This window comes from Geotrypetes seraphini, chromosome 14 (assembly GCF_902459505.1).
Source record: "Geotrypetes seraphini chromosome 14, aGeoSer1.1, whole genome shotgun sequence".
NCBI lineage: Eukaryota > Metazoa > Chordata > Amphibia > Gymnophiona > Dermophiidae > Geotrypetes > Geotrypetes seraphini.
This window is the reverse complement of record NC_047097.1, coordinates 10055851-10071617: the sequence shown is the minus strand read 5'-3', so window position 1 is coordinate 10071617 and position 15767 is coordinate 10055851. Positions and strand designations below refer to the sequence as shown.

The following is a 15767-nucleotide window of genomic DNA, read 5'->3' as shown; positions in this document are numbered from 1 at the left end:
GAATTTGAGCACAGAGCTAATTCTGAGGCCCTATTTTATGAAGGCATATGGGTGTGCAGTTATAAAATTACAGTAACCCCCTTTATATTTTGTGTTAATTGAAGATTGCATGCCATCAACATTAACCATTAGTATAGTAACTCAATGTGATACACAAGAAAGAAAAAGAAACAAACAACAACAAAAAAACAAGGACACTTGATCCTATCAATCCAGGTGACCAGCTGGCTAAAAATGATGTCACTAAATATTTCTACACTATGCAGTTCCACTGAAAATGGCTTAGTCTTTATCACATTCAATTCAATGCTCGGGCTAGGCTTACCAAAGGGTTTAAGTGAGGTGGATAGTAGTAACGGCTCTGGGGGATCCTTAATAAAGCAAATCTTTTGTGAAACATTAAGTCCCAGCAGCATTGAAAACATGATGAATTTAAGTTAAGTATGAAATTCATCATAAAATATAATTATAACTATTTATAAAACTTCTAAAAAAAGAGCATATTAATGTTAATGAATTTGGAATGAATTTAAATATATAAAATGAATTAAGGCCAATATTCCTGCCAGATACAAATTATTATCTAAGGTGGAGGAGGTGTGACTGAGACCTTGTTCTATAAATACATCATTATTAGATGCCGTAAAGATAAATACAAAGTTGGCAGCAGTTTGAATTGCAGTAGATGTTCGGGTACATTGTTAACTAAATATTTCTAGCCTTTTCTTTCTAAACCCTTCAGACAAGTGCCACTGTCAATTAAGAGCTGATAGCTAAACTGTTTCCATTACCTTATACTTAGTGTTTGCTGGGATGTTGGTTTTCCAGCGGACTGTGTAGTAGCGAGCATCAGTAATCTTCTGATTCTTCGGCAGAGAGTTGTCCGCCCATGTGATCCTTATAGTGTCATGGTTTAATATGGAAGCCTGAACTCCCACTGGTGGCATCATAGGAGTGGGATCTGGCACTGGAGTGTATGGAGCATTAACAACAAATAAATCAACTTCAGAAGTGTCTGGGGAGGAGGGTTTGATGGGTAAAAAAATCAACATTTTTGAATTAAAGAAAAAGGAGAAATGGTAAATTGAAGTAAAATGAAAACAAAAAGGGAAATGCAAGGTTATTACAATGGAATGAAAGATGTGAAGAGAAGAAAAAGAGAGGGAACCCAGAGTTAATAAGCAATAAATAAAAATCTTAATTGTATGTTTGTCATTCACATACTATATTAATATGATAGCCAATACCCTGAATAGATAAATCTAAGTAGTTTCTGGCAACCATTTAGTTACTATTTCTTTATTTGAAACAACTTATATTCCACCTAAATAGTAGGTCACCTAGCTTGTGAAACAATTTTCACATTCTTTCTCTCCTTCCCTTCCTCATCCATCCACTCCAGCAGACAAGATCATCCATTTGGTATAGTCACAGCCTCCCCTCTCATGCTCTGTGAATTTAGGAACACTTCTCTATAACACTTTCTCCTGAAAATGTGGAATGCGTTGACTGGTCCCTTACGGTTTTGTAAAAATCGAATGCAATTTAGAAAGCTGCTTATGATCCATCTGTTTGTGCAGGCTTTTTAAAACTAATATCCTGCTTATTAAAGTTAATATTCTATCTTCCGAATGTCATCTTCTTTTGCAGTTAATTAGATCTGTTTTGCTTGATTTTTACTGATGTATGTATCTTTTTAAGATGTTCAAACCTGAATCGTGTATGTGATATTGTGAACCGCAGATTCGAAATGTTTTAAATAAATAGATAAATAAATAAGTGGTAAAATGTATTTCACTCCAGTCTGTTAAAACTGAATAAAACCTTATATTCAAAAAAAATCATCATAAACAATGAATTGTATATTTAGCTCACTCTGTAATCCATTTTTTTTTTTTTTCTACAGCTGTGTAGGAAACCATATGAAAAAACTGAGTTGTCTAAGGCTGGCTATATGTAAGCTGTGCTTGAAAATTTGCAGCTGTTTTAACAGTCTGCACTGAAAAGACACAGTAATAAGCATATAGAAAACATATCAGCAAATATTAGATTTTTTTTTTTTAGATAATGATAACCATAGTCTGATCTATTTGTCTTATATGATAATGCTCAACATGCAGTTAATCTATTTGTGAAAAAGGAGGTCGTTACCACTCATTTTGATGATGGCAATTAATGTTGATTAGTTCTGAATATTACATACAGAATGTCTTCGGCTGCACTCCATTTTACTTCCACTGGTTATCTACCCATAACAAGGGCATGAGATTCTGGAGAATTTACCAGACAGGTTTTTACCTGTATGGGATCGGGTCACTGCACTCTCGTACACAGGGATTCCTTCACCAACATTGTTGAAGGCCTTCAGCGTTATCACATAATGGGAGCTTGGATCTAAAAGAATGACACATTGATTGAAATTTATAAAGCCATACCTACAAAACACTAGCTATTATTTGCTTTCTAATTCTACCTCTCAGCTCAGATGCCGAGAACCAAGAAAGTGAAGCCCTATGAACAATAAAACATAGTACTATGCCTCAAAAAGCATCACTATATGTTATAATGACAGCTAAGATGCTCACCTGTAACAAATATTTTCCACAGACAGCAGGATAAATCACACACGCACAAGTGGATGACATTATTGCTGGGATGGAACAGCTCTCAAAGCACAGAACTTGTGTAAAGTTCTGAATATGTATAGTCTTTCCCAAGCACAGTAGTCTCCGCCATCTCTCAACTGGCTTGAGCTCAAGGACTGCAACACTTGAGGAGGTTGGAGGGACCATATCATTGATTAATTCTGTCTACAGAAAACACCTACTACAGGTAAGCAACTTAAATTTTTCCACTAACAAGCAGGTATGCATGTGAGTGGACTTTCAAGCTCAGGGCTGCTCCACATTATAATTCTCTTTCCATTGTGGTGTGCATGTCCAAACATAACACAAGAGTTGAACAGTTCAGAAAGCCAGGTTCCTACTACTTGACCAAAAGCACAGTTTCTGATTGTTGACTGTTTCACTCCAGCCTCTTTCCAAATATCAGATTCCAGCCGGTTCTTTCACATTATTCAGGTCAGCAACCCTTCTTTAAAGCATTACTAATGACAATGAAACTTTCAAAATCGGACGGAGCGCCCTCATCTAGCTCCTTTGCAGCTCCTAACGCTTCGAAGTGCTCCAAGCACGAGCCTCTGTCTCCAGACAAGGCCTCTTCCTCTAAGCTGCTTGCGCCCGACACTTCCCTATCTCATGATCTGCACATCTTGCAAGGGCTCATGCAGGAAAACTTAGCCGCGACAGTTGACATAAAATCGGAGCTGAGTAACATTACTCTTCAATTTAAACAATTTGGAGCTAGATTAGACCTCTCCGAAGAACGTTTATCTGCTCACGACACCCAATTTCTAGACATACAACGTGGTCATCCACAAAATGGATCTCATGCAGCGAGACCTGGATGACATGTCCAATCGGATGCGTCGAAATAACGTCCATATCATCGGCTTACCAGAGTCTAGTGAAGGAAAAGATATACTTACAAATCTGTACTCTCTTCTTCCAACTGTTCTAAACATCCAGTTCTTCCCGGCTCTAGAAATCGAGAAAGCCCACCGAGTACCTTCTGGCCCGCCTCCACAATCCAACTATCCTAGGCCTGTAGTTTCGAAACTGCTGAGATAATTGCACACCTTACAAATTCTACAGGCTGCGAAAATCAAACAGCCTCTCCTCGTTGATGGCAGAAAAATCCTTTTTTGTACCAGACCTATCTAAAAACTCAGCTCAAAAGAGGAAAGCTTTCCTTGCCATGAGGCTTCAACTCAAAAGCATTGATGCCCAGTATGGATTATTCTATCCAGCTAAAATGAGAATTACCTATCGAAACACCACCAAAAATTTTGAAGATCCTGCTGAATTGCAAAAATACCTAGATGAAAACATTGGAGCCATGACTTGAATCATATCAATCTCCTTCATCTTGTATTTCTGACTGTATGCAAACTTGAACTTTTGCTTCTTATTGTGGCTGGAGCTTTGTTTGCTCGCTGAGTGTGTCTTGTCCTCACTCGTCCCCATCTCAGGTTTCCGTTTCCCCTCCTGTTCTTACCAACACATTAACTGTTCATTATGGCTGTACCTTACTTTTAGTTTTTTCTTTTTGTTGCCTTGTATTATTTTTTAACCCCTCTCTTTTTTCTTGAATTTTTTTCTCTTTTACATGACACCTTATTTTTGGGCTTTTCTGACCCTGGACTTCGTCTTTTTTCTTTTTGGATATTTTTTCCTTTTGGGCTTTGTGACATCTCTCCTTAGGAAATTTTTGACTATATGGTCACCATAAAGATCGTCTCCCTTAACGTTAAGGGACTCTCCGGCCCTATGAAACGGAAAAAGATTCTGCACTACTTTAAGCATTTGGGGGCAGATATATGCTTCTTGCAAGAGACGCATATAAATTTAACTGAAGCGAACAAACTCACCGGAGGCTGGATACAGCATTGCTTCGCTGCTCCTGCAATGGGTAAATAAAACTGAGTTATTATTCTTCTGCGTAAATCACTCAACTTTCAACTCTCCACCCATTCATTTGACCCCATGGGCAGATGGTCCTATATTGAGGGCACTATCAATGGCAAACCTTTGAATCTACTAAACATATATGCCCCCAATTCCGATGATCCCTCCTTCTTTCATGATTTACATACCATATGCAAGTCTTCATTTTCTGAACACACTATCATCGCTGGAGACTTCAATTTTCCATTGGACCCTTTTATTGATAGATCATCCATGTGTCGACCCACCAAACTCAAGGTACGGTCAACTCTCTCTAATCTCATGCAAACATACAGAAGGTCAGATTTGTGGAGAGTCCTTCATCCTACAACTAAAGACTTCACATTTTACTCAGCGCCCCATAAATCATATTCACGGATTGATTATTTCTTAGGATCCAAAGACATCTTAAATCTTACTGCTGCAACCAATATACATGACATTTCTATATCCGATCATGCAGCAATATCTTGCTCCCTTCACTAGAATTCCGACAGATCACCTCGCACTTGGAGGATGAATAGTCTACTTCTAAGTGATGAAACCTTTCTATCTCATATCACCACCGAATCCACTGCTTTCTTCTCCACAAATCAATCCTCAGTATCCAACTACGACATCCTATGGGAAACATATAAGGCTTGGCTACGTGGCGAATGCATCAGCTACACAGCATACCGACTCAAGTCCAAGAAAGCAGATCTACATCGCATGGAACAGGAAATCCACACTATGGAATCTCAACTCTATTGTCATTTTGATTCCACTCTCTACAAGTCTCTACAGCAACTCAAGTTCCAATACAACGAGATCTTCAGTTCCTTTGTCTCAATTTCCATGTTTCGACAATCTGCCACATACTATGCTGACTCCAACAAGGCTGGTCACCTCCTTGCCTCTTATCTCAAAGGAAAGAGAACTAAGCATAGGATATCTCACATTAAATCATCCTCTGGTCTTACTCATACTTCAACTCAAGACATTCTTAAAGAATTTCATTCTTTTTATGAATCCCTCTACGCTTCTGAGTCTTCCTGCTCGGACAATATTATCTCAGATTTCCTACAATCGGCTCACCTACCATGCATCTCCCCATCTCAGCACCAATCTTTGCAGCAACCCATCTCACCTGATGAAGTACACAGAGCCATCTCTATTATGGCACCCTCAAAAGCACCGTAACCTGATGGCCTTCCCTCAGAATTCTTCAAGACTTTTTCAACCTTCTTAACACCACACCTGTTATCTTATTATCATAATATTATTGTTTCTCCTGATTGTCTCTCTCGCTTTCATGAAGCTAATATCATTGTTTTACCAAAACCTAACAGAGACATTCAACTAGTTAAAAATTACAGACCCATTTCTTTATTGAATCTGGACTATAAAATATTTGCAAACATTTTAGTTCACAGAATAGAAAATATCATGTTCTCTCCCATTCACAGAGACCAAGTCGGTTTTTTGAAAGGACGCTTTGGTGCAGACAATACTAGTTTGTTTTGTCACATTCTTCACTTCACCCTGTCGAAGGACCAACCTCTCTTAATAGCTTCTCTTGATGCTGAAAGCCTTTGACAGGGTGGAGTGGAACTTTCTGTTTTGTGTTCTTCAACAATTTAGATTCCCTGTTGAATTTACTCATATGGTTTCTTTATTGTACAATGCTCCCACTGCTAAAATTGTAGTTAATGATGCTTTCTCAGAACCCTTTACTCTCCAAAGGGGTACTCGTCAAGGGTGCCCCCTGTCCTTTATTATTTAATTTAGCCCTTGAACCCCTCCTTGCTCACATCAGATTATCAACTTCTATCAAAGGAATCACTCTTGCAGACCTTGAATTTAAGTTGTCAGTTTATGCTGACGATATCCTTCTGTATCTATCTGACCCTGAACAATCCCTGGCTTCCCTCATTGACCTTATTTCCCATTTTTCATCTATGTCAGGATATAAGGTCAATTGGGATAAAACTGAGCTCATGCCCCTTAATGAAGCTTGCTCTCCTTTTTCTCTACCCTCACACCCATTCACCTGGATCACCACGGGCATGAAATACTTAGGAGTGCCTTTCGATAGGGATCTTAAGACCACCTCTGATCTTATCATGACTAAAACTGTCTCCAATGTAAAAGCAGCCTTGTCTAATTGGTCTCCCTCCATCTTTCTTGGTGGGGAAGACTTGATACCCTGAAAATGATGGTGGTACCGAAAATTACTTATATGTTTACCATGTATCCTCTTCTATTTCCTTCCTCCTTCTATAAACGACTGGAAAAACTTCTCTTCGATTTCCTATGGAAAAATAAACCTCATAGAATCTCACAACAAAAACTAAAATCTCCAAAATCGTTAGGAGTTAACTTCCCTGATCTTTTTCTCTATCACAAGGCTTTCCTTGGATCCAGGGATCTGAATGGCTACATGCATCATATGTTTCTCTTTTCCCTAACTGGCTACGACTTGAACTGGCTTTCTTGCATCATATTCCCCTCCTTAGACTTCTAGGTTCAACCCACCTTCAGATTAAGCCCCGTAACCCTTTACTGATCACTTCTCTTCAGGTTCTTCAAGACTTAGACCGCATCCTGGAGCGCCCCTGGCCTCAATCCGCTCTGTGCCCCATTTGGAGGAATCCTAAACTGCTCATTGGGAAAAAACAATTTGTTTGGCCTTCTTGGATCACTCACCAGATTTGGGACACTGCCGCGCTGTGTCATTCTGATGGTTCCTGGCTCACTTTCCATGAGTTACAGTGTAAATTTGGCCTACCAGATTCTCACTTCTATCAATGGCTGCAATTGCGTTCAGTACTACGTAAATCCGATTTTGACTTGAGGGACACTAATCACTTGCCTACATTATTCACTCTTTCCAACCAATTTTGAACACTGGGTCACTCAGTATCCAAATATTATAAACTTCTTAAAGGTTTACATTACCCACTCCCTCCCTCAGTAAAAAAAATCCTGGGAGGAAGATAGTAGTTGCTCCATCTCAGATCGGATTGGTCCTCCTATCTAAAATCTGTTTTTCACTCATCTAGATCCGCCTAAATCACACAAAGTCTATTCTTCCTATGTCATAGAGCCCAATGGACCCCCATTAAATCATACCAAATCAATCCCACTTTTGCTAAAGAATGCTGGACTTGCACCAAAGATATTGGCTCCCTTAAGCATTTACTATTTCTCTGTCCCTCTATACAGACTTACTGGTCATCCATATGGAATACTATATGCTCTCTCTTTCACTTCAATATAACCCTTTCTTACCAAATGCTATTACTTAAATCCTCTGCTCTTCCCTCTCACTTATCACCAAATGATGCATATCTTTTTGACGTCCTTATTTCTCTAGCCCTGAAACTTCTCCTCAGCTCTTGGAAAGACCTTTCTAAGGTGTCTATGGCCCATTGGTGGAACCTTGTTTGCCTGACATACAGACATGAGGCTTACTTGGCCAAAAAATGTGATAGATTCCCTCAGCAAATGGAGTTCTCTCAAACTCTATCTGCAAGGCTCCGATTCTTAATTTCTCTTTCTGCTTCGTTTTTCCCTTTCTTTTTCTTTTCTTTACTTCCCTTTTTCTTTTCTTGTTCATGCCATGGAATGTGTTACACTCATGTGAGATTTTTCTTGACATACTTTGTTACATTTGTGGTTTGCAGATGTTTATTGACTCTGTCTTAATGAGTGTTATAATGTGCTTTCATCTCACATGGTTTGTTGTTACCATACCTATGTTTTCCTTGTTTTGTAAATATTTTCAATAAATAAACATGGACTTAAAAGAATTCATTTACAGACCACTACATCTAAGCTTCTTGAGGTAGCTTGTGTGATTTAGGACAAAATCTAGGTAGCACTATTACTTCATTGTAATGGAAGCAATAACCACTTTCAACCAGGAACGTGTAATACTTTAGGATGAAGCTGGGTATAAAAATTCACAAGTGACAAAGGCTTAGAGATCATAGGCACCAACACTTAAAAATGATTGAGGGTACCAAACCCAATACAAATTACTCCTTCGGGCAGCGGGAATGTCTTGAAAAACAAAAAAGTAAGCACTATTTTCTCACATAGAAAAAATGCTAAAAGGTATATGTTGAACTTTGATTAAAGTTTAGCTTCCGGCTTGGCTATCCTGGTCATCTCTGCTCTTTTTGTTTTCACTGATATTTAGTGCAGTGATTTATTTTTTTTGTGATTTTCACTTTTACTGAATCAATTGTCATACATAAAAAGTCAATTTATGAATGTTTATATAATTTTTTAAATCTATTGTCAGAAAATGTAGTCAAGGCATCGAAGAAAGCTAGGTTTTAAAAGGTATTTGGACAAACTCCTCGAGGAAACATTCATAGGAATTACTAACCAAGTAGATCTCACAAGGCTACTATTCATTCCTGTGATGTAACTGCAAGAAATGAATCTCTCAGATACAGGATGGAACTTTGTTCTGACTCAGTATATCATATTTTTATGAATGTTATTTTGTAACCTTCATAGTCTTCCAATAAGCAGACTATAAATATTACTGTATTTTTCACTCCATAAGATACACCTGACCATAAGACGCACCCTAGATTTAGAGGAGAAAAACAAGAAAAAAATATTCTGAATCAAATTGTGTCAGCCAGATAGGATGCAGCGTAGTTGGATCGAGGTCAGCCCTAGCAGTGACTTACTGCAGCTGGAAAAATAGAGAAGTCTGAAGGACAGGGGCAGGGTGAACTTAAGGGAGATTAAGGGGTACTGAACTCAAAGAAGTGGGGGATCTGAAACAGAGGTGCTGAACTCTTGGGAGGGGGAGAGGGCTGAGAGAAATACTACAATGCTAGATAAAAGGTGAGGGAATCAGGAAGGAGGAGTTAAATGCAATTTATATATGTTCAATAGAAGGTAACAGGCTAAATTAGCTCAATCTTTTAAATTCATTTTTACCCCTCTCTCACAAAGGAACAAAACCAAACTTAAATAGATCATTTTTATCCTGACAGATTCATGACTATTTCAACCCTACTCCTGATTTTTCTCCTGCTTTTTTTATGCTTGTCTTTTTACACTACTTCGTGGACGGAGCTGAAAGTGGGTAGTGCGAGTCCTCCTGAGAGAGACTGCCCATGGCGGTGGAGCTAGTTTGCAGAGGAGCGAAGAGGAAATAGAGCGGAGTCATTTCTAATTTCAGTAGGGCCTGATGGAACACCATGATGGAGGCAGGGCGGGGGTCAAGGGGAGAGAGACAGACATGGAGCTGTCAAAACCGGCCTCTTCCCCTTTCCCCAATAATGTCTGGTTCCTGTTAACCGCACCAGGCGGTAGTACTAGCTGTGGAAGGGCTGGCGATAGTGGCGATGACGCTTCTAGAATCACAGGAAGCTCCACACTGGCTACTGCCGTTACTGTTGCTTCAGACACCGGGCCGCGCTCTCTACTCCTCTTCGGGGCTGCGCTCTCTACTCCTCTTCAGCCCACCCATAGTCTGGCCCACAGTGCGCTCCTCCACGCGCTGTTTAACATAACGAAGCCTTGGCCCACAAGGGAGGTCAGCATTCTGCTACTGCGTGCACGCCCTGCCTTGACATTACTCCCCAGCCATGCACTTCTCCCAGCCGGTTCGTAGCTGCCTGTCTCCTGCGCCTTTTAACATTACAACGGAGACCTGCTGAAAAGGTAGACTCATTCTCTCCAGTTTGATTACATTCACTCCATAAGACGCACTCTCTTTTCCATCCCCTTTTTGGGGGTGAAAAAAGTGCATCTTATGGAGTGAAAAACACAGTAAATGAAAAATGTAGTTTGACCTATAAAGCATCACATAATACAACAGCTACTTCTCAAGTATTTAACTACATATACAACTCAATGTTTTATAACAAAGTCTCCACCAGGTAGCAGTATTGCCCAATAAATGAAACTAAGATGGGGGCATGATGCTAGATTTTAAAATTTGTTTTACCAACACCTTTCTTAACAAGTATGTAGAGGAGTCCAGAAACTTTGACCATCATTCGGAAACCTTCAAGATAAAACTATGGCAGCTCTTACTGACTCTTGCCAAGAGCTTTTGTTGTAATAAGAAGCTGGACTCCTTAAGAACAGGTTCAAATCCAGAACCTGAATCATGTCTCTTAGGACTGGCAGTGTCATATTTCTAGTTATCATATACCACCACTAACTATTACATAGGCTTACTATGCACACATTTTGAGAGATTTATTCTGTCCTGGTGCCACCTGATATCACCAATTTGTGTACCTGATTGTATCCTCTTTATTGATTTAAAAAAAAAAAAAATCTGACACAATCTCTGCATCTTTTCAAAGGAAATTCTATCATACATTGGAGATGCACTGAAAACTTTGCAAAGGTCAGAGACTGCACAAACTTGTCTTTCCACTCCTATTAATTTAAGTGTTTTCCACTTTTCCCATAAAAATCTGAGACATGAATATGGGAAAAAAAGAGAACCAAGAAGCAATGCAGTGCTTAAGGGATTGTAGCAGTAATGGCTATACTACAGAGGAAGGGATACAAGATTGGAAAAGTGAAAAAAAATATCAAAGTGCTCTTTATCTTTAGTATACATTTACAGCATTTTCATTCACAGATCTGGAAAGACTATTTACATGAGTGTCAGAACCACCTTGTCATGTGTGTGTGAGGAAAAAAAAGATAGAGCTTGATTGTGTGTATGTGTGTGTCCAAGAGGCAAGAGTTGAGGATGTTTCTGTGTGTCTGAGGAAGGCTTTGAGTGTCTGAGAGACAGAGCTGGAATTGGGAATGAGTCTTAAAGCCAACTTGAATTTTTTTGAATTAAATGAAAAACACACTGATACAGGAATGGATACCATCTTGCTGAATTCAGTGTAGCTGCATACAAGCCTGTTTATCCAATGCTATGAAACTTATATTTGGAATTTTTCTGGCAATGGATGGTTACCCATGTAAGCTGAAAGGACATGGACAGAAACTGGAATCAATGTATTATATATGTTAAAAGTAGGGAAAAATTCCCAAGCAATATTTAAAAAAAAAAAATTCCTGGCCTTTCCTTACTCAAGTTCTCAATGGTGTAGTAGCGCTGCTTGTAGTCCACTTTTATGGTCTGTGCATGAGGACTGCCAAGGCCATAACCAATAGCATACCCTCTCACCACAATATTCTGGTTCTCAGGTGGGGTCCAGCTCACCACAATACTGGTAACAAGGGGACGCACGTGGAGGGAACTTGGAATATCGGGAACACGTGTTTCTGCGAACAAGAACCACACATTCAAATTCTTGCTGAAAACTGAAAATAATTAATTTTTTATCCTGATTAAAAATATACTTTATTTTCTTCCTGAATGGTCAACACAACACATTTGGGTTGGTTTGGGGGTTTTTTGCCCCCTTTAATGTTGAAAAAGTAAATATGCTATGGGCCAAAGCAGCACTAGAGGAGGAGGAAAATTCCAGGAATATCCTAATCAAAAATAAGAGTAAATTTATTTTAAAATTAGCTCCAAATGAAACAAAATGCTGTTCAAAATTTCTGAGCTGTCGCCTTTATGATTTTCTGAATTCTCAGCCACTATTAAGAGACTGACAGTTTTTGACAATTCTTCCTATTATGCTGTTGTGCATAACCAGCAAAGCTTTTACTCAATTACAGAGAGCAGTTTTCAAACTTTGTGACAATTAATTTTGTTGCGACATTTTTGTGCAAAATGTGACCTAGCTAACAACATAACATAAAAACTTAGTACCGTTAAGTTCTATGCAGTTTACAAAAGTAAAATGAATTACAATTAGATGAAATACTTTAGTTGCCTAAAAATTTAGTAAACAAAAATGTTTTTAGATATCTTCTAAATTGTTGATAAGAACTGGACGTTGCAATTAAGGAATTTAGGTCCTTATCCCAAGATGCATCTTGATAAGACAAAAGATGATGCTATTTTTAAAATTTGCACCCTTTAACAGATGGAAAAGTGAATAGAGCATGTGAGTGTCTAGAACATTTTGAATTAGCAAATATAAATGAATCCACCAGATAACTGGGTAGGATGACCAGACGACACCTTGAAACAAATACAACCAAACTTAATCTTCACACGGGTCTCAACCAGCAGCCAATGCATTGCAGTTCACAGATACAGTATGTCTGTTTTATCTTGCAAGCATATATGCTCTATATAATAGATTTAATTTTGCAGAAGACTGCATATGCAGGCAGTAGAATGAGATGGAACACTGGTTCCCAAGCCTGACAAACATTTCGGTCCAGATTGTATCAACAACTAGGAAACAGGGGGAAGGGGAGTTGGTATGGGGGCCCCCAACTAAAAAGGTGTTCTACTGCTCCCATATTGCATTTACCATCTAAATCACTCTCAAAAGTTTCTCCCGTCACCCAGTCTGTAGCTGGTCCAGTTCCATTGACAGTTATGGCAGCTACTCGAAAGCTGTATTCTGTACCTCGCTCCAGACCTGTCATTAAAAGAACATATTTAAGATAGTGAAGGATAACTTTTGAATGAAAAACAAAGGAACTAATGTAACGGTACGATAAAAGCAAAAGAACAAAACAAGCCCCCCAAACAAATATAAATTCTAGAGCAAGAATAACATTTTTATAACTTGTGGCGTGCATTATGCACTGACCTTTCATTCCAGGCCTTCTGGGTATGGTATGAGTATCTCAAAATTATAATAGGAACTAACAGTGATGGAATTATCCAAAATAATTTGTAAATACATCAACTGTAACCTGTCTTGACTGTATTCTATGTATATTAACCTGTAACTCTTTCTGAGCTTGTTGGGAAGAACAGGATATATAACACACATAAAGAATGGATAATGAAGCCCTTGCCTGCTCAATATTAACAGGAGGTGGCAGAATACACTAACCCTATGTCATGCCATTTATGTCCCGAGGGTCCAGCCTGGTGCTATTGTCCTTTATCAACACTGGTAATTCAAATCTTGATTGTTTAATACTACAAGTTATGTTCTGTTTCCAACAACAAAGGGCAATAAATCACCAAATTGTCTCATGTGTAATAATGCTTGCTTTACTCAAGACTTCAATTCATATAGCTCTCTCTTATTTTGGTTCTTCAACCAGATTGAGAGAGAAATTAAAACATTTGTTGCAGAAGTTAGCAAAATGGGGCTCATAATAATCAAAATAGCAGTTAAGTTATTAGTGCCTGCAAATAACTGCTTAAATACACATCTGCTTTGCAGGCCTTAGAATGCCTTTGGCCATGTCTCTATTTAAAACAGATCAACTTTAGCTGTTTAGCTATTTAAGCAGCCAAAGTCAACAAAAAAAAGTGACCCCTGTGGACCATTTAAGTGCTTTCAAATAAATATAAATTTTTGTTGTTGGGGGAAGGGGGCTGAAATTTACAAGCTGCCTGCTTTAGGGCAAAGTTAGCAAGTATTTTGGACCCTTGCATTTTACAATGAGTTTCTTAAACTGAGAAGAGATTAAGGGATTGAGACTTGTATATCGCCTTTTTGTAGTCATACAACTGCACTCAAAGCGGTATACGTACAGATACTTCAACCATTTTCCCTATCTGTCCCAGTGGGCTCACAATCTAACATACCTGAGGCAGTGGAAGATTAAGTGACTTGCTGCCCGGGAGCAGCATGGGGAATGAAAGTGTTCTTCATAATCAGTCTCGGGCATGCCCAGAATCTGTTAAAGTACTAGCCTTTACAATTTCCACTGGTAGGACATTTCAGGCCTTGTTGTCTCTCTCTATGATTATTACAAGACAAACACAGAATCCAGCAATCAGGTACCCTGTTCCCTATTTTATCACCAAGCGTCCCATCAAAACCAGTGAAGATGCTGTCCAAAATTTAATTCCCAAATTATTGTAATCAGCAAATGTACGCTGGTTGTGTCTTCTAAATTACATTTAGAGTATGTACTAATATGTAATGATTCAATAATTGTTTCCAGTTTTGCATTTTTCCAACTCATACTTTCAAATATTCAGATTTGAGAGGCAGAGGTAGTAAGTTTTAAACCAACTTAGCAGCGAAGGAAAAATCACTACTAAATATCAGGATCATGTGTAAAGATACCTACCTTACATATCTCAAATCTGCAAGATTTAAGCAATGTTTTAGAGTATATAAATGATAAGTCTGGCCGCAGATTTCACATTTTACACTAGGGTGACACTGATCTAAAACTCATGAAAAAAGTATAAAAATGTTTTTATAAGTAAGTAATGTTGGATCAATAACAGAAAGTAATAAAGTTAGCCAAATTTTGCAAAGACATAGAAACTAAGCCAGCTAGTCTGAATTACAGGGAAAAGTTTTCTATATAAATAAGCCACATAGACCATTTCAGTTACTAGATTAGATGAGGATTTCAACTCAACCCTTCCTCTATTTAAATCATATCCTGGGAATGTTTATATGCTATAAACATATAAGTACAGGCAATCTTTTCAGTGCATATACTTGTGTGCACATAATCTGCTATGCAATCTTATTAGAATAATTTTCCATGCATTAAATATATTTTAATAACTCCATAATGCAGGACTACTAAATTCTGGTCCTTGAGGTCCACAGGCAGGCCAGGTTTTAGAACATCCACAATGAATAGGACTGGAATTGAGTAGCCCTGCCATAATGTATAAATTGCTCACCATCAATTAGCTGAAAAAGCTGTATTCCACCAACGTTTTCAGTGACATCACTCTTCCGGGATACTTTACGGAAACGAACCTTGTACCCTGTGATTTGACCATTATGAGTTCCTGGAGGAGGTGGCTGCCAGTGCACCATGATGCTCTGTGAAATTAAGTCAAAGCAAATATATATTTATTTATAATTTTGGCTCTGCAAAGGATATATTTACTAATATTTGTTGGGATAGGGGGGGACACAGAGGGAGGTACATTTTCCATATCAGTTAGAACTGGAGGACTCTGCAGCAAGTTCTGTAGGCATAAGGCAGGAGAGAGGTGGATTCCCTTGCCCAAGGTTGACAGATATACATAATAATAATAATAATAATAACTTTATTTTTGTATACCGCCATACCCAAGGAGTTCTAGGCGGTTTACATTAGATTAACAAAAAAAAAAAAAAAAAAAACATACTCAAAGGCAGTACTTAAAAACAAACAAAAAAATTCCTGCAAGTGATCAGATTGCATGCACAGTTTCAGTAAGTT

General features: G+C 38.4%; 1 protein-coding gene across 11 annotated transcripts in view; it reads right to left on the bottom strand.

Moving 5' to 3' along the window:
* Window positions 1-15767, bottom strand: part of NEO1 (neogenin 1) — a 360380-nt gene that overhangs the window by 53316 nt on the left and 291297 nt on the right. For 9 of the 11 annotated variants that reach the window (XM_033919940.1, XM_033919941.1, XM_033919937.1 and 6 more), the window contains exons 13-17: window positions 15238-15382; window positions 12932-13042; window positions 11628-11822; window positions 2299-2394; window positions 792-1015 (exon numbers count right to left, since the gene is read on the bottom strand). In XM_033919940.1, the coding sequence (XP_033775831.1) occupies window positions 792-1015; window positions 2299-2394; window positions 11628-11822; window positions 12932-13042; window positions 15238-15382 (771 nt within the window). The remainder of the gene's footprint in view (window positions 1-791; window positions 1016-2298; window positions 2395-11627; window positions 11823-12931; window positions 13043-15237; window positions 15383-15767) is intronic. The other 2 variants (XM_033919935.1, XM_033919939.1) reach the window with 1 other exon arrangement.